The 20,305-nt window shown below is 41.3% G+C and overlaps 1 protein-coding gene across 4 annotated transcripts in view; it reads right to left on the bottom strand.

Annotated features, from left to right (window-relative positions):
• The window catches only part of LOC118405775 (calcium/calmodulin-dependent 3',5'-cyclic nucleotide phosphodiesterase 1A-like), a 54,147-nt gene that overhangs the window by 19,637 nt on the left and 14,205 nt on the right, over positions 1-20,305 (bottom strand). The window contains exons 1-2 of one of the 4 annotated variants that reach the window (XM_035805516.1): positions 17,419-17,691; positions 10,913-10,981 (exon numbers count right to left, since the gene is read on the bottom strand). The exons of 1 other annotated variant lie outside the window; for it this stretch is intronic. In XM_035805516.1, coding sequence (XP_035661409.1) covers positions 10,913-10,981; positions 17,419-17,506 — 157 coding nt within the window. In that variant the 5' untranslated portion in view covers positions 17,507-17,691. Of the gene's footprint in view, positions 1-10,912; positions 10,982-17,418; positions 17,692-20,305 lie in introns of those variants that run through there. 2 more of the 4 variants (XM_035805514.1, XM_035805518.1) reach the window with 2 other exon arrangements.

Consider the following 20,305-nt stretch of genomic DNA (forward strand, 5'->3'; position numbering starts at 1 on the left):
ACATTAACCAAAGTAAAACACCATGTAGTTTGACCGTCGGTCGCAAGGTGTCTTCACTGAGCTGTAGACCATCAAAATGAATCTTTGCGATGTCGCAAATTCTCAGGACACTTGCATTAAACAGAAACAAATGTACTTTTAGAATACATTTCCCTATATGTAAACTATTGGTTAACCTTTTTATATTGATGTAAGTTTTCATATTGATGTAAGTTTTTGATACGTTAGTGAATTGTCGATTGCGTCATCCACATAGCTTTAAAGACGACGTTTCAAATGGCCTAAGTATTCTGCGTTCACGTGCACGTTAACAAACCTCTGATTGAAATACCCAGAAGAGTATACCAAATGATGCCCTATTACCTCCTTGAGTGATAGAACCGTTCAGTTGAGTCGAAAACCATCGACTTCACCATTACGGCCTGCTCAAACCGAAGAGCCGTGACCTAGGAGACTGCTTATTCCCAAATCAACTTTTAAGCCCCCACACATCATGTGTCTAAGAGCACTTACAACTGACGTGCTGTAGAGAGCGCACGCTGTCTACATATAGATTAGTCGTTATCATATAGACCAGACCACTGTTACTGCTAGCCATTGGAGACTATGTTAAGATACAGTGTAACGAGGCTTCATAAAAGTATTAACACGCTTTTTAATCTTGAAAACCCCACCAGAAAATCACAAGGGTCTAGTTCATGAAAATGGAAAGAAAACATGGGTTCACTGGCTCAAAGTCTTAGAGCGGCTAAAAGGTTCTAAACGGTCGCAATTTCTGCTATGTCCATCTGCGTTGTGAATACCAGATCACACATGTACAACTCAGACCTGTTCTTTACAAGCAAAAAAAAATGTAACCAAATTTTCACCAAACTGCGAAAACATAGACCCTCCCTGTTCCAATACCTTGCCACTACTGGTTCCTTCTAACATGAAAATGCTAAATTGGACATAAATTTTAAGGAATAGATTCGAAGGTTTTCAAATACTGTAAATGCAGAAATGTTCGCGGTGGATTAATGTTCGCGGTTTTCGCGGCGGTCGCTTTACCGCGAATTTAAATCCACCGCGAACATTTTTTCATAACAGTAAGAGACTGCAGTGCATGGTGCTACCGCGAAATTAAAACCACCGCGAAAAGTCTATTTTCCCGCTACCGCGAAATTAAATCCCCGCGAACTTAAATCCATTTACAGTATGTTAAGTAGGTACTGAAACCGTTTATAGTCCCAACGTATTGCGCAACGCAACCGCGATGTCAGTCGTAGACACGCAACCAAGGGATACAGTCACAGGACTCATATGTACAGTCACTGTAGCAAATTCATTCAAACACTCCTAATCTCCAAGCAGATCCTACGGTAGCATGAGATAGTATTAAAAGCTGGCAGAGGGGTGAAGCCGGCCTAGGAGCGTGTATGCTACCGGAGTCCATCTCACTCCCTTTGGCCGGCTATACTCCTTAGCCGGCTTTGATACTATCTTACTATGGCACCGTAGGCTCTGCTTGGAAATTACCTCAAGCCTAAAGCATATATTCATCACTGTCAACAGATAATAAACTAGATACTGCTTGAAGAAATTTTTTTCCTACTTGTGAACAAATGAGAGTATGTATTTTCTTCACCCGGACTGACAGATCAGACTTCAGCTCATGTTGTTGTTGACAGGGCCCTGTGGCTGCACGCTAATAGCAAGAATTACCCTTTGATGTCCGTTGACAGATGTTTCATCAAATAACCTTCGATCCAAGTCAGGCCAGAGGTGATTTGAGTGATCTTCCCCGTTCCATCTTTTGCCGAACATAACTCCTTTATGTTATGTTCAACCAATACCTCTAAGCAAAGCTGTCGATAGACTAGAAAAATGATTACAGACACGAAGTACCAAAGACTTTACCCGGGTTGCCCCTTGCTGTTGTAAACGCCACCTTCGAGAAGTGGGGTCAACCTTCATGGTGACCTTTTAAACCTTTACTCGCCGGGTGACGCTCTTGATGGTTAAGGAGACGTTAAAGTCTCTAGTAATAACCGCCCTAGGGAGGGCCTTACTGCCCGTTAGTACAAAGGGTGTACGTACATCCTACTGACGTCATGAAAGCCATTTCTGACAGCGTAGACTTGCGTATAATACCGTGTTGAAGAGAAGTGAAGATCTTCTGGTTGTTGAGTACAATACGTTGTTCAGTACGCCATTTCCAGTTTGTAATGATGTTGGGGAAGACGGATCAACATGGAGACTCGCGCGGCCGGATTCGTGATTGCAGACTTTGCTCTTGTCTTTCCGAGCTTGCGCAAGGGCTACGCAAACAGGTTATTCAATACGTGTTCAAATGAGAGGCAACGTGTATGAGCTGTCAGCTGTGAAAGGTTGACAATGGCCTGGGGATAAGGTCACATACACGGTTCGAGAAAAGCGCGAAAGTGCATACTGAACTTATCATGTAATGGCATAACTGTGAGTGTTTTTCACACGTCATCTTTTAATAGTGCTGATGGCAGTTTGCTCTGTATTGTAGTCATCGCCTGACCATATAATCATAGAGGACAGGGTCAATCGCAGGGTATATTTCAGACTTGATGCACAGTTTTTTTACTTATTTTTCTATTTGCTTCTGGACAGACGAGGGCAATGTGGCACTGCACTCAAGTTTTGTACCCTATATTAAAAGTGCCACATACACGGTACAGACAGAAGGTAAAGGTAGTCTTTTTACCTCCCCGACCGAAGTCAGGTATACATTTTTACACCTGAGGAAGGTCGTGTAAAGTGCCTTTCCCAAGGGCACAACGTCGGGGGCACGGCGGGGATCGAACTCAGGACCTATAGATTCCGAGCCGAAAGCCCTACCAGTTACGCCACGCCCGATGCACAGTTACGTCCCCAATTCGACGTGACGGCGATCGCGCTGCGATTTTGCTGACAGCTAAATTGACTTGCATGATGTAAAACTATGACTAAAAAGACAACAAATAGAAATGATTCTGAGCTAGCTCACCGCCGTATTCTTTCCACCGAAAAGGGAACCAACATAGACAATCAGAACGGCGTAGGTGCCTTTAAGGCACAATAGGTTTATGTGTCACGATCACCCTATGCCCTTTAAGTGCCAAAGAATTGATTGAAGCTTTGCCTTTGACATTTGACTTCCTTTTTTTGCACTAGAAGAAATTAGATGATAGAAAGTTCGTTAGCTTCCATCAAAAACTAGAAGGTACGGACGTGCCGCCTATGTCTCACCACTAAGCCAATTTTACGTGCGGTCTAACGAACAAAAAGTGACAACTCATAATGTAACGGCTACACTGGGAATTATCCAAGGCAATCGCAGACGTTAATTTGAACTGTGCACGGTTAGACGGTATCTAATCCATTAACGTAATTAACATATCAGCTTACATTAAGTAAATGTCCATTAGAGGTCACCCGTAATGAAATAACCACAGATGATATTACAGTGAATTATCAATAATGTAGCAACTATGCGAAATATTACTGTGATTGTAAATTATCACTGAAAGTTGATATGTAGAGATTATTAGATTGCGCAGCGTACATGTATGTTTAATCAACGTAGATTAGATTCCAGGTTTGTACCAATCATCTGTCATCATAAATGTGTAGACATTTTAACACGTCTGGTCAAGGCTTGCCCCATGGCTTGTTTCAGCTTGTATATAACGTCTTGCGAAATTAAACCGGGCTGAAGTGCATGGTGCATTGTTCTTGACCTGAGACAAGCACGTAGTAGATATAAGGCAATAGACACAAGACTCAACAAGCGTTCGCAGAACTCAACCTTCGTGAAATGGGTGAGGGTGTGGTGGTTTGAGGGTGTTTTTTTTATAGACATCTCAGGGGCTAGCCTAACAGTATATGATACGTCCGATTGGCAAAATTGTCCGGAATTCTACATGATTTTTTCCGAGCCTATGTAGTTGCTTTGGAGTGGAATAATTTGGTTCACAGATTGTCATGGTATTTGGAATGCAGATAGTTTTTGTCATGGACTGTGAGCGAGCGAATGAGTGAGATAGCTCTGGAGATGCCTTACATAATCAAATTTTATCATACAAATTAGGGGCTAATTTGCATAGGTAATGAGGACAGTTTATAAGCCTACTTCATTTCATATTAGCAGATACTGAAACATAAGACACATGTAACTAACAAAGAGAGAAATACTAGCCTAACTGAGTAGTGTACTAGTATGTCCGATTGGGCCACAGCAAGTAAATTTTATGGATGACATCCGCGAATGCATTAAATTTCGCCTGATTTCAGAAAAAAAAACAAGAATTTTTTCTTCTGCAGGGACCGTCAACATGACGATAAAGTACCATAATTAGCAAATATGTTGTGTTGTAGCCTAATGATTGTACTTGTACAAGTGACACTTGCGAGATACCCAGGACTGTAGTTGTAGAAATAAAATTTATTGGATATATGGAAGCTATGAGTGTGCTTACCAAATTTGTTGATGATGCCAGTCTACGACACTAGTGTCACTTTTACCATACCAGTGCATGTCTTAAAAACAGGAATGAATGCCTTGTTGGCTCTGATGCCATGTTTTGTCCCTTTAATTCTTTTTACAACAGTCATCAGAACTTTATGGTGCCTATTTTTGAAAATGTAGCTGTCTTGTTTTTTTCACCTATCTTGTTTTTTTCACCCTATCGCACTTTTTTTGCAGTCTGCAGAGGATGTCATCCATAAAATTTACTTGCTGTGGCCTTTGTAAAAATTCCCGGAATTTACACCAAGTCTTACGCGCGTGCGCAATTGCATCATCCCTTTGGAGGGTATACATGGGAGGGGTTGACGGATCGTCGTGATTTTTGATCTCTAGATAACTTGGGGGATGCCTTCTATAATCAAGTTCTATCAATGCAAACCAGGGGCTAGGTTGCACAATTAATGAATCCGCAGCATTTCATAACAGGACAGTCAAACGTACATGTATTACATTTGTAACTGAAAAAAAAGATATTTATAGATATTAAATATGCACATTGCTGCCTAGCTCCGCAATTTAGTACGTTATATACTTCCAATGTGTATAATGGACTATCGAGATAAAACAAATATTGACGACTTGATACATTGCATGGACCTTTCCACAAAGTAATAATAGTTTTTTGTACAACCCCCTTTACGTATAATATACGACTCGTGCGGTAGAGATCATTATTGCCGACTTGTTGCTTGCAACAATGATGATGTAACATTCTTTGTTTCACAATGCAGTCCACTACATTGTGTATCCCATATGTCTAATGTACAGTCCCTATAAACAATCATATCAATGACTACAAGTTACTGTGAAAAACACTTAACCCTGCTCCACTTCGTACATAAACTTTACGTAACTTTGTCCAGCAATGTATTGTACCGGTAGTAACTGTTACGTGTATAGACCCTTTTAAAACGTATGATATACGCCCCTGTATACAATATCATCATTACCCTTATTCTTGGTCTACAGATTATCAAATCTTATGGGATACATGTACACCCCATCATGTATAATGTACTATCCCTATAAACCATTTTCTTGTAGTCTTCGATACAAACGTCTGTCGCAACTATGACCTTGAGGGTCACTTCCTGTGGGGTCGGGTAGGTCCATGCACAACTGCATGACGTAATCACCTAAATATAGAACCGTTACACCATTACACCCAAATATAGCCACACTGGTTTACTGCCGGACCTATTTTCCAACTACAAACATCCCCGGCAAAACCGTCAAAAGCCACTAAACGATAAAACGCCACGTACGTTTCTTCACTGTCTCAAGAGCTACCCACATACCAAATATCAGATCAATCTGTCATGCCGTTCATGAGATTTTCTGTCCACAGACACGTACCCTACAACGGTTTGCACACATACCTATTGCATTCTGCTAATTACCTCCTAATTTGCATAATAATCATACAATTATGTACATCACTACCTAAGCTATCTGCATACCTACAGTCATTCCGATCCATCGACCCCTGCTTCCATAATTCCTTCTCAAAACCTAACACAAGAATGACTTTCACCGCCCCAGCAAAACCCCTAAGTGGCCAAAACTTACACACCTTACTATTCATTTATACAGCTACTTACCACTTAAAAATCATCACCCAAACATGTCCCGAAAAAAAAATATCAAAACCGGAAGTTCTGCTGCAGTACAATAACACTCCGCTAGAGCGCCCTGCCGTAACGCAATTCCTACCATTCCTTCGTCATGTTTAATCCTACCCAGATACCAAATATCAAAACAATCCATCCATGCCTTCCCCAGTTATCAGGCTGACAAACGTCCCTCTCACAAAAAAACAGCACTCAAAACAAACCCTTCGTTTCACGAAGGGAATAAGCTTTACAAGGCTTGGCGCTCACCCTTCCAATCTACAGGCTCAAAAGATTCTCAAGAAATCTTGAGAATCCTAGCCCACTATAGGATCTGCCCTCCACAATTTTGTGTTATGTCAGTATGAGCTGTAATACAAAAAAATCTATATATATTCAGCCATACCTTAATCAGTCCTCTGCTGTATAGCATGTATTAATCATTGACCGTAGAGCCAATTTCATCTACCCTTGCGAAGTAAGTTATCGCTCCCCTCCCGCTAACTTGGTCCGCAATTTGCTTGTTGCCTTTCGGGATACCGCATTATTGGGTACGTAATTGATGGTATCATCCTGATGAGATCTTGTTTTATTCCTTTCGGGTATCAAATAATTGATCACCATTGTACGGGCGCCGACATTGGAAGTCTTATGCTTCGATGAGTTCACACAGAGGACCTTGAAGGTCAGAGCGTCATAGAGGCATAGGGGCGAACTTGATAATGGAATTGGATCGGGAAGTAGCCAGTGGGTCGAATGAAAGTAATCACATCCATGTTTCAGTGGCTCTACGTCCTGAGATGGGAAGGATCAAACATGTCTACTCTCCGTGAGGACATTGCTTAATGATGCATCTTCCCCATCAACGATCAAAGTTCCGACATGGTAACTTATAATGGATTTATGGTTCATCACATTACATATTGTACTGATGTGGAAAAAAATATGACAATACGCCATTTCCAGACTTGAGTATGCAGTCTGGCACTAAGCCGCTGGTACTTAACTCCTTTTGATTGATGTTACGTGTAGAAGGGGAACCTGCAGCATCGTCTATCTTAGAATGAGCATGCATTGAATCTCAAGCTACTTTGATGTGATATTGCATTAAGTATAGATGACAGTAGGATTGTAGAACAAATATAAACATGATAAATGTCATCGTAGAAGTCATCCATCTAAAGCTAGGATCACATTTTCCAACCGGGGCCCACCGGGCAGCTTTCGGCTTTCGGGAACGAAAAGTATGGCACAAAAGACACCAAAGTACACAAGACGTAAAACGAAGAGTCGTGTGCATGGCATGTGTTTTATGTCTAGGTATACATTCTTATTTTTAGTTTCCTAAAACAGCCCGGCCGGGCCCCGGTTCGGAAAACCCTAGCATTAGATGGATAACTTCTACGATGACATTTAGCATGTTGATATTTGTTATACAATCCTACTGTCATTTATACTTTTTGCAATATCACATTAAAGTAGTTTTAGATTCAATGCATGCTTATTTTAAGATAGACGATGCTGCAGGTTCCACTTGTACACGTAACATCAATCAAAAGCAGTTAAGTACCGGCGGCTTAGTGCCAGACTGCATACTCAAGTCTGGAAATGGCGTTGGGCTTCACAGTCTATTACCCGCAGCAATACTCTGACCATCGATCTGAGTCGAAACGAATTGAGAGACCGAGATGAAATTGTCCCTGGTGCCAGAAAAGCATGCCCTCATCGATCCACTTTAATATTTCATTTTGTATCTGTATCGCTTGCCTGTAAGTCTTACTTTGATGTAACACACTAGCGTTTGTATGAATAAGCCGTACACGAATCTACTGACCATCGGCAATCGTACACCGACGTGCAAGCTTTACCTCAAATCCTGGGCCCAAAGCTTCACACCTAGCCAGTTACAAAGGCTCGCAACACTTTCAGACCTGGTCTAGACCAATAAAGGCTAGACATGATTTGAGTCCTTGACCGTATAGTCCAAGGACAAGTCCAAGACCGAGAACTAGATATTCCTGAGCCAATAACTAAATCAGCCAGATGACGTGGTCTTTCTATTGTTAAATTTTGACTGGGATTTGTTTGTCGTGACGTCCTCTATGCACTATGCAACCTTGTACCCTGAAACTATATTCATTCATAGGATGATAGCGTTGCCAATTGTATAACACTTTCCGACTATATACATTCACATTCCCGCCCTATACGTCGCTTATGAAATTATTTCTTTGTAGTAAGGACGATGATGGTAAAAGAAGAACACCAGTAACATCACTGTAACACTCTCTAAATATCGTTTTTTCTCTCTCTGTGTATAAGGCTTAAGTTTAATGTCACATGGAAGGTGATTCTACAGGGAGTTTGACAATATCAAATGCATGCTTTTCTGAAGCAAGGATTACTTCTGGAGTATCATTGCGCCCGTGTGGCTTATATTGGACAGCTGTCGAATCGAAAACCTTCAGTTGGACCATAATTGACTTAGATCTCACTCCAGCAAGGCTATCAACTCTTCCACCGGATCCATGATCTGAGGAAAGCAGTGATAAGAACGAGTGGGGTGGTCTTTGATGTCTGCTTCCATCTCTGTAATGGTCATCCATTACATTCCTGAAGCTGTCAGAGTAACGTACAGTGATAATACAGGATGAGAAACGTAAGCTTAGATAACATGTTGGAAGGGGTTAGCGTTGACATTGTCAATCGCCACGTACTTCAATTCAATTTCGGCAACGGGCATACCGTACATGACAAATGCATCACTAAGAACTACGACAAATAGATCTCTGCTACATGTATTCTATGTTTATATTAGGGGAGCATCAAGAACTCCTTGTATGGTCATTTTCCAGAGAACTGAATTGGCAGGTCGAAAACTGAGTGACTAGACCGCGCCGTTTGACTGATATTGCCTTCCAACCACAAATCCTTTGGTATTACTTCACCGGAGTAAGAAGAGATGCTAGCTTATGTAACCATGATCCACAGGAAATAGTTTTTCAATCAACATTCTACTGACATGCATCAAACAACGGCTTTCAATCTTATTGCATTGTTGAAGTATCGTGCACGTCTAGTATCAGTTATGGATGTTCCTACTACATGTATAGCTTACTTGTGTCTGAAATGCATACATATACAAGTGTGCATGTTCAACGTCGTAAAGGCTGCCTGCGTTTTCACATTAGATAAGTTTATATAAATTTCAGGTAATCTTTTAGACTAAAAAATAGCATGTCTTGCCACTGCAGTCTGCATTCTTGTTTTCATATTTTAAATGGTCATGCATAACTAAGTTAACGATTGTTCTACACTAAAATAGGCATTGCCTTGAATATTTAACGTAGTCCAATTATTAAACGGATTAAACGAATGTTACAGTGAATCACTCGTGTTAAAGCTAGTCTTTCTACACTTGTTTAAAGTTTTCCTGAAATTCATATATTCAACGAGGTAGAGTTCGCCAATAGCTAAAATATATTCAACGAGATAGAATTTGCCAAAAGAATGAGTAATATCATGCATCTCCTATGCATACTGCGTTTAATATCATAAGTAACATGAATACTGAAAAATTAATGACGTCAGTGTGGTACATCATCATGACCTGTGAGTATAGCCAAGATTAAGTCAACTTCAAAATATTAGTCTAATCACTTGATTCATGCAGTTACAAGTAACTTAATATTGTCAGCCAGTTTGTTTCACTGCCATATGCTACAGATCTGCAGTGAAATGTGTTCAGTTTATTAAATATCTTTGTCTCTAGGAACCCTAATATTGTTGAAAAAGCTACATTGATCACGACTTTGAAAGTGTAACAGTCGTCCTTATTCAACCCCACGCGTTTGAGGGGCAAGTCCACGTAAGTCGTCAATCAAGGTATGTTTGTGTGGAGTACTTTCCGCTGGAGGCACGTTTGTCGGTTCTAAAGTAGTGAAAAGTCGTAATGTACGGGATTTAGTATGACATCCACGTGATTATAGAGATGTGGGGGACGTGAATTCGAAGTGAGTACTTTTAAGACTGTGACCCTGGAAGGTGTGCTTATCGTCCATCAAGGACTCTGCTCATGAACTAATCTCACTTTCCTGAAATCTGACATATAAAACAGTGATGGATGTGGGTAAACTTTATCATTTCTCTTCTTGAACATAAAGCAAATGGCGCTAGCTTCTTTATTTTTTCTATGACATACAGCATCCATCCCTTGTAATGATTTTCCCTTTGTGACCATCATGGAAGAGATGGCGGTGCACGAACAGCACTTAAGCATAAAAACACGCCTTCTGAAACAGAATGAACAACGGGAGTACACTCAATATTCGCTGTGTTTGGCATGTAACTACGTAAGCCGGGACGTCTGCCTAATACTAAAAGTAGTTGTTTTACATTTATGTGGTGTATGGGAGGGGGGTGTAACTTTTCTCGCCTACCAATTTATCTGCATATAGCAAGCCTCGTTGCTGAAACTCTTTTTTTTATTATTATCACTATGTACTCTTTTCTGATTATTCATATTCGGGTTTCTGACAGTCATCTAAAAGTAATATATATACAGAAAACAGCACATGCACGTTACAAGTATCCTATTACACCACTTTCGCCTTCACATCTTGCCACTCTGCAATATCTACATGACTGCGACACCAAAACAACACTAACAACCAAGGAAACACAACAACTGACTACAATACCTCGGTTTCTCATGGAGGCAATAAACCTATGATAAAGAGTCCAGCCCCTAGCTTTGCTATGAAAGCTCGGCACTATCACTGACCTGTGGTGGGTGTCGGTTTTAAGCTACCTATGTGCTGTCTCTGGTTCCTGGACTGGCCTCGGACAGCATCTGCATTGGGACCCAAAGAAGAAGAAACGTTTCTGGTACATCATACGATGGAATCACATTTCAAGTTTGTTTGTATCAACGGATCCGTCTCTGATGATACACGGACTTGCTGTTGTATGGTTTCTATACATACGTGTACATGATTGAGATGAAAAAAGTATACCATTCATGCGGCGACACATGAAACCAACTCTACACAGCCTTTGAGTCCCTGTCCACAGCGCTTGTTCGCATACATTTTTATCATAACATACATCTTTTGATTCTAAGTATGAGAGACTGCAAAAGTTAGAGCACAGCCTAATACACGATTCTTTCCCATACCTTACCATCGCTCTTTTGACAGAGAGTCCTGAAGGGAATTTCAAGCTGGCAGGCAATATCTCAGCATTAAGTCTACTATGCTATGTGTTAAATCGACCATTGATGCCCGTGACAGTATCATTATTTTTCGTATCAGCCTCGGCTCAAAATAAGTGTCTTGGAAAGGCTTGCAATGTATACGCGCTGTTGAGCACATTTATCTCTCTGATTTTGGTATTAGTGTGAAGATGTATGGTTTACAGGCAAATGCGCACAGACGAATAATATCTATTGCTGTCATCTATTCTAAGATACCAATACGTTAGAGTTATCGTCTGTAAATCTACAGCTTAAGAGTGGTACGGTTCATTTTGCAACTTTACAGCATGTTCATTGTTCTCAATGATGAAATACCCAAATGTTTTCTGCACTCGTGAGCATTATATAACGATGTTTAGGGTCATTATGAAAGACGGCGATCTATAGCCTAACTTAGTAATCATGTCTATTCTTGACTACTATCCATTGCAGCATATTACATAAGAAACTTGAGCGATGACCATCTTTCACACTCAACCTGTCACACTTTCTCCCCATAACCGAGACTCATAATATCACGGAACTACCTACAAGCACCATTAGGTTTCTATCAAAGACGTACAAGATTACATTATGATACGCTTTATTTGGTTAGGATCTGTAATAGACGACCGTCAGACATATTCCATTTCTGTTTGAGTGGCTAACCACGCAGCAAATGATATTGGTTGAGTCCCTAGAGACTTTCATGTCATAGAGATCACACACCGTAAAGCATCTTTTTGTGCTTGAATTTTAGGGAATTAGGTTTGTGTAGACCTAGCTTGTCGATTGTATAGGTCGATCCATGCAGTCGACTTTCCAACTTGCACAGCTACAAAATCCAGGCGGCAGTTCATTCTTTTGTTCGTTTTTTCAGACCCTTGTAGTGGCCTATAGCTATAGGGCGTATAGGACTTCTCTCTGCTGTTTACGTTGATGTGTATATTTTACAGACAAGAGTCGCTAGTCCTTCCTCATTAACAACGGGACCCCTTTATACGTCCTCTCCGAAAGACGGCTGCAGCCCTAACCGAAAACCAATGTTCAACTATGTGTGGCTACTACCTGTTGAGCAACAGGGACATTCCTCAGGTGGTACCATTGGGGAAGCTGAATTACATGGATTGACATTCCGTGCACTTCCACCAGCTCTGGCATCAACAGTAATGTATCTGGTAAAAGCTGCATAGCAGTGACATGTTTTAACTCCTCTACACATGCATATTGCAAAGGGCCAAATGTTACATGCTGCTAGACTCTGAGTTGATTGTCACCGTTGAGTGGCGTGGCAACTGCAGAGGAATGCTCTTAGCAGGTGAAGACCTCCCCGGTGCATTTCCGTTGCTTGAGATTCATTACGCCAAGGAACGAAGATGGGGCCGTCTTTCTTGATCAATATGTGTCCTTGTTTCCTCTAATAGTGAATCTGCGAGGCTCCCCAGTTAATAGGAGGCTAGCTAGGTCACCACCTTCGGGACTGGTGGTCTCATTGAGCGAATAAAAGACGTAGGATGCTTGTCATTTTTTATGAGTAGGCAATTCTTCAGTATAAGGAACAACTGACAGCAGAGGTGAAGTGTATGGCATATTCCACATTGTTCAAAGTGTTTGTCATGTAGTCATGTGGATGTCAAGTTTGTAAGGTCATGTTGGCGCCACTGATAAATGCGCGTCGCTGAAGTGCGGCACTATTGTGTATTCCCTCTTTATGTTTGAATAGATTTCTCATGCATGCTTTTTTCTGGCAAAAGATGAATGCACTTGGGAATGCGTCTTATTTCCAATGATACATTCTGAGAGCGTTACAAACAAATCTGGCATTTTCTTCCCTTTAATAGTCTGCTTATAGTGAATAACTCTCAGGCATTCGTGGCGCCTTTTTCTTGATTCTGGCCACAGAAAAGAATCGCTGCAATTCGATCCAGTTTGACCTTTCTTTGATGCCTGCATATTGGCCCCATTGTTCCATTGTTCTTGGACCTGCCCTCATGAATCATGATCCCTTAGCTCTATTCAGGCTTTTTATAGATAAAATGTTTCAGCGGTCCCTCGTTGCTTATATGATATGTATGATACGTAAAAGGCAACTATTAATGGAACTTTCTAATTAGATATTTTGCCGAGCGACGTCAATGCCTAGTTTTATATAAGCCTTCTTCACAATATGCAGTGTATATTTAGAACGGATGCAAGGGGGAAAGTATATCGGAAATTGCATTGTGCCAATTTGCAGAGAAACGGGAAGCTATGCGTTGAGTTTAATAATACGTAATTCAACTTCCTCGTATTGAACTTCCTCGTATTCAGCCTCCTCGTATGTAACTGAAATCCTGAAAGGACCAATTTCATTCTTTGCTTTTACGTATTTCGGTTGTCTATTTTTCCGTCATTGTGCAATATTTATTTTCTAACGATGTATTGATTTGGGCTTCCTTGGAAATAAGTTTTCACTTTTCTAAACTGTAAGGACTACCCTAAAAGATTAATAAATAGAAATAAATAAATTCTGCGCTTTATTTGTCTCTACCATAACGTAAAACAGCCGCCCCATTATCAGTCTCCTCCAATACGATTGGTAATGAAAGGCGGCAAGAAAAATCCTTGTTAAAGATGAAAAGACCGTGGTGACTTCTATAGGATTTCTTATCATTCGTTCCAACGCACGGGCGTCTGCTGTTAACTGCAGGGATTAGGGAGGTCATAGATACGACTACAGGGTGATGCGACTGCAGAATTTGCACCATTGTACATCTGAGATTAGATCAACCAGAGCCGGTCGTTGACTTTTGAAGATATTGCCCTGCCAAAGGTTGCATTTGTTAGAATTACGCTTCTTTGTTGTCAACGATGGCATCGGTAGATGTGTGTGAATATACAGTTAGATGTCCGTCGTGATCCTTCTGTTCTTGTCGGTTTCCTTTTCATCCAGGGCAACGTTTTTCTGAGCATTGTTTCCAGTGCGATTTCATTTGCCGCTCTGATCTTTCTACTGTTGAAATCTGCTAGGTCTATGCCATATTTCTGATGTAAAAATCAATTCATCCCCGTTCTAATACATTGCCATTGGCAGACTTGTTTATATATTCACAACTACAATACGTCTTCTTGAAATATTTTGCCTGGATTAAAAGACCTGCATATACCTTCTAAAGGAACAGAGGGTTCTTTTGAGGGAAATGCAATTGGCTCATTTTAAAGCGAATCAATTTGCTGTGAATCGTTATTTAGTATTTTTACGCACGAAAGACGAAAGCGTGTAGAACAGAGGGGACGGTAATAGCTTCTCTCCATTTTTCATCTGCTACTTCTGAGACGCCGGGATCCTTACAGAGCAAGGAAGGCGCCAGCACCACTCGGTGCAGCTGTCTCCGAGATCCACCATATAGGTTCTTCAGACTTAAAAGTGGTGGAAGTCATCAGAACTCCCCCATGCCGGCACTTGGGGAGTCTCGCCACTGGGCATGTCATTACCCAGGCTGCTAATGGTTGGGCCCATGACCTATGGGCCTGAAAATTGATGTCTTTGCACTTCGGAAATTGCAAAATAGATGTAGCCGTCAGTTCCCTTTCCCTTCAACTGCCTATCATGAAGTTAGCTATTGGGCAATTTCCGTCTATCAGATAATGGTGGGCAGAACCGGGATGAGTGGTGTTAGATACAACTTGTGTCATGTTGTGTTTTGTATCAGCAATTCTTACATGATGGGTATATACAGCTTTCAGCGGCCTGTGGTCTGTGTCTTTCATACTTATCATATACGAGGAGAATCTCAGGTAACCAGTGCCCATCGGCTAGTCAAGTTAATGTTTTTTTCCGTGGAATGATGTAGGATTCCATCGACAAGATGTAACGTAACATTAATGGCAGACAACACGTAACTGTACTTTTACATTTCGTGCAATTGCTGAAATGGATTTTCCTGCTTAATACACTTTCACGGGTATAGAATGGTGGATAAGTATGTGAAAGGTATAATCTGAATGGTATTGACCACTGTAAGTATGTGATAAAGAAACCGTGGCTGCCAATGCTCTTTCGTTGTTATTTTGTTGGGGCAGGTCATGTCAGCGATTCTATATTGACATTATTGCTGCTGGCCCCGTTAAGTAATTGTATTAAGGGTCCTCCACGAATACATGGCGATGATGTCTTTAGTAACATAATATTAAGGGTCCTCCAGGAATGCATGGCGGTGGTTTATTAGTTACCATGGTACCAATATACTTGAAATGCCAAACGCTTAAAAATGACACAGTTATAGTTTTCATGTACGCAGTTTTCACGATTAGACTAAGAGTATCTGACGTTCAGAGATTGCTATGACATTAAGGATTTTCTTCAATGCTGTCGTGTTACACAGGACACAGTAGATAACATCAAAACATGTATCCAATACCTAATGCCTGTCTCTGAATATGTAAAAGTTGGTTTTGGATTGAAGGTGTTTCATGGAGCCGATAGAGAAAAGGTACTGTACATGTATGGTATTTCATGTGAACATATTTTATAGCCCATCTTTTTTACATGGCGCATCGGTCTTTGAACTTGGTGAAATTCCAAACCGCTGGAAGGAGAACTACACTAATGTATAGTTCATGACCTTTTCCAAATTGAATTTTTGAAGGAGCTCCTAACCTCGTACAGAGCAACGGTAAAATGATGCACTTTTTTGCCATCTCCATCTACACTAAGTATGTTCAAATTGATACACGGTGTTCAATTGATTTTTGAAAACAATTTCTTATGAGGGTTTCATATCGGCAAATCGTGATAATTTGTAGTAGGGCCACGGTTTTCTTAGCCAAATCCTGTAGATACTGTATACTGATAGCAAATGTACCATATCCAGAAATATGAAGGGCCATTTCATCACTGTGTGTATCTGATAAAGTTGAGAAGTGTCCTCCGTCTTTTGCGATCTTATCAAGCATACATGTACGTGGCATTTGTTGCTGATGATGTATTTGGGGGATAGACGCATTGAAATGGAAATTCTTGAAATGGGAACACCTCCAAGCGTTTGCCCTCCCCCAATCCCAACACGCCTGATAGATAATATCTAAGAAACACAGGTAAATGTAATGCAGCAACTAGCAAACTTATTGCTGAGCCAAATGTATCAAAGGAAATAAAAGGTTTCCTTTGTGTGCTTTAGCGCAAAATTGTGTGTCACAAACCAAATAAAGGCCTTGATAAGAATTTTCAAAGGAATGCTTTTCTTATCTCATTTGAATACATTTTGTGTTATTTCGTTTGATATCATTGCCAAAAATACGTCAACAACACAGTATCCTGTTGTAATTGTTTACCGACAATACGTCAAAGCACTTTGTGTCCCACCCTAAACAACCAGGTCCAATTGAAATGTAGAGATTATTTTGTGATATTTTTGGTTCGCGCTGTTCTAAACATAGCAACACCGCGAGCTCGTCCCGATAGACTTAATGTTACCATGAGATTTTCCATGGCAAAGTACTAGATCATACGATACACTGAACCATAAGGCTTCAGTCGCAGCTAAATAATCAGTTAACCCCCCCTAATACCATCCCAAAAAAACTAGGTTAAAAGTAGAAGGCAAATTTCGTCCACGACGTATCCCATCTGGTAGATATAGTGAATGATTTGGCGTTGTAAACCCACGCAAACTATTTTTCATCGCACGACAACAAAATGATGAAATGCTGTGTGGCCTGGGGAAAATCCTTCAGACTAAGCATATGTGTGCAAGGAGAAACACCCACAAAAGAAGAACATGTTGAGAACTAGGCGGTCTTTCTTCAGGCCTGTGTTAGTACAACACTGGTCAACATTTTCTTCACTATAGATCCATACGTTTTTGCGTATAGAAGTGTATATTTTGCAGCCCGTATATGCGATGGCGACATGATATTGGCGTACCAGTCTGTTGACTGTATATGTACTCCACTTGCACGGAAATATCTCCTCACCGAACACAAACCTGGATAAAAAAAACACTATAGGATATGAGCTCTCTAAGTAGCAACTCTAGTATTTATCATGCGGGCGAGAAAATGACGGATACTCCTACCGATGGTGTACGTTGTGCCGTCGATACAGAAGGTAGCGCTGGTCCGTTTCTTTACCGGCGGGCAGGGACGGGGTCGGTGGGATGCCATCGCGCCCTGTACCGCTGGTGTGTGGACTCCTCACGATGTTTCTCTGGTAGTCAGGGGCCTTATCTTGCTCCACGATCGCCCTGTTCGCCCAAATATCTCGCCCGTCTAAGCGGACAGGTGGTTGGCAAAAGGACCTACCGCTTCCCGGGCGTATAAACCAATTGACGTGGTGGTGTTGCTAAGAAGCATAGGCGACCCTACTGTAAAACGGGTTCATTTTGGCGCTCACTTTAAACCTTACCCACTGCAGCTAAACGTGGCATACCAAATACGTCTTCGAAAAAATTTGAGTCCTTTTTTCGTCTTTTTGTGGTATTATTGACGGAAACGATACAGTCCGACGCTGAAGAACATGTCTGGAATCCCCGCGCAGTGGTACGCTGGGTTACGGTATGATCTTAGATAGATTATTTGCTGTGTTTGTCATGCGCGTTGACTTTCCCTCGTCCACCTGAGACCCAAACCCCGTGTGTATTATTATCCAACGGTCCCCACAGGCAAATAAAGGTAACCGCAGCAATCTGCTCTCGTTTTCCTAACCCATATTTCCTCACTTAACAACACGTTTGCAATTGTGCTGATGTTAAGGGGTCACTCTGCCGATATTTGAATTGCCTGCAATACTTCTATATCGCCATGGTGGCATCAATTTCATTATTTATACGTATTCTCATTGCCGCATGATGTCGTGGATACATCGGAGAAAATACACAAAAGATGTTTGGACAAATAAAGGAGAACAAAAGAATGATTGCCACTTTGATGGTTTTATTTCAGAAATTCTGTGTGGTGTTAAATATAGAGAAAACACAATGGCATGGACTGCGTAATTACGCCAGCGCCGATATTCCAGCCCGCATGATAACGTCAGTAATTAAAATTTCATTCGTTTCTCCTCATACCGGGTTATGTGGATTCTATGGTGTGCCGTAAAGCGGTACAAATGTATGTCACTGCTGTATATGACAGTATTACGTAAATCACCACAGTAGTATGAAAGGCCATAAACTCTTCGTTACACCGCAGAACGGGTTTCTCACAACAACAAAAATGAAGTCATAAACCGCCAATAAAAACTTTGATTACGTATTTCTGCCGACGTGACATTTTGGGTGACGTCGGTCATAACGTCTATAGAGGGACAGAGTACGTACGATCGGAAATGCTTTTGTTTTTACCTCTACAAAAACGGAGGTATTGTTTTTGCTGTGTCTGTATGCCTGTTTGTGTTTCCAGATATTTGTGGTCAGCATAGCTTAAAATATTCTAGATAGATGGTATTTGAAAAGTTAGAATTACGAAGGTCAATGTCGATTTGCCCCCCCCCCCGGTATGTGAACTGTTTTTTTGACTAGCTATCACACTTTTGGTTACTCAAAACGCTCTCCAATTTCGCATTTTCTGATTCACTCCTCATTTATTTAAACCTAGTACTTCGTAGCCTCCTTCACCGGTCTGTGGGCATTGGCCGGGCCAGTAAGTTCTTGGGGGAAGGGGGGGGGGGGGGGGGGATTTTCAACCGGTGACGCCGGGAAAGGAATAAATGCTGTGGGCAACCTAAAAGCTTCTCGGCATATATTCCTTTCCCGGCATCAGGACATTCCCGGTTGAAGATGGCGAATCGCCCTACCACGCCCCACCCCAAACAACTTACACCAATGCCCACAGAGAGGCCAGTGAAGGAGGCTAACAGCCTCGTACTTTTCAAATGTTGTTGAACCTTTACTACTGTCCTTATCTTGGTACAATAATCCTCTTATCAACCTTGTTAGGCACCCGGCCTTTTATTGATTAGAAAATCCCTGCCCCTGGCATTTTCAAAAGAGAACCCCTTATGAATTAGTCGTTACAAACCGAGACTTTGCCTAACGACCGCTGGATGGGCTTCTACTGATGAAATTTGCACTTTTATGTAGATGATCTTGTTCACGATAATTTTTTTTGTGACTGACTAAAATGGGGACTACTCAATTTAACATATTTTCAACGGCACAAAGAATCCTTGAACTTTTACATCAGTGATTCGGAGATAGTTTTAGAACTTCTGCTACAGAGCGCCATGGCAAGGTTTATTGCTTTGTGAAGGTCATTTGCTCTGTTGGAATCTGATCTCACGAGATTTATAACCTCTCGCGAGATCTGTCCTCTCTCTCGTTATGGTACCTTAAATCTCGCGATATTCATCATCTCGCGACATCTTGACACTTGGGGATTTGTTTCTTCACTATCGCAGTAATGTTATATCTCATATGTATCTCTGTTACCAGACGATGGATCATGTACCAGGTACAGCGTACTGAAATCTACCTTGTTCATTTCGCTATTTGATCATAGCAACGAATGGAGGTGTAGCAGGAAGTAAAAAATATCGTATCAAGAGAGGTAGAGTACAGACGTTGCCCTTTGCCGATCCCCAACAAATCTGCTTTTGTAGTTACCCCAAGTAATTACCACATAAAGGATCACTACCGTAGAAAACCATGCTTAATGCCATGTTTCTGACGAGCGGTTACCACTTTTGCTGTAAAATGGCATTCAAAACCACTTTACGAGCCAGCATGGAGTAGTACCATCAATGAATACTCCCCACGTCCACACTCTTTAATGCACGAGTTTCAACACGCAAAACACACAACACACACTTCGTTCTTTATTCTCCTTTGATACCAATTTACGATGGGAAAGGATGGGATAGAGCAATCTAACTGTCATAACATGATGCTACGTATCGTAAGGAGACATCCACATTACCATTAAGTAAGCTCCCGTGCAGGTTGCATGTCCCAATTGACGACACGT

This window comes from Branchiostoma floridae, chromosome 18 (genome assembly GCF_000003815.2).
Source record: "Branchiostoma floridae strain S238N-H82 chromosome 18, Bfl_VNyyK, whole genome shotgun sequence".
NCBI lineage: Eukaryota > Metazoa > Chordata > Leptocardii > Amphioxiformes > Branchiostomatidae > Branchiostoma > Branchiostoma floridae.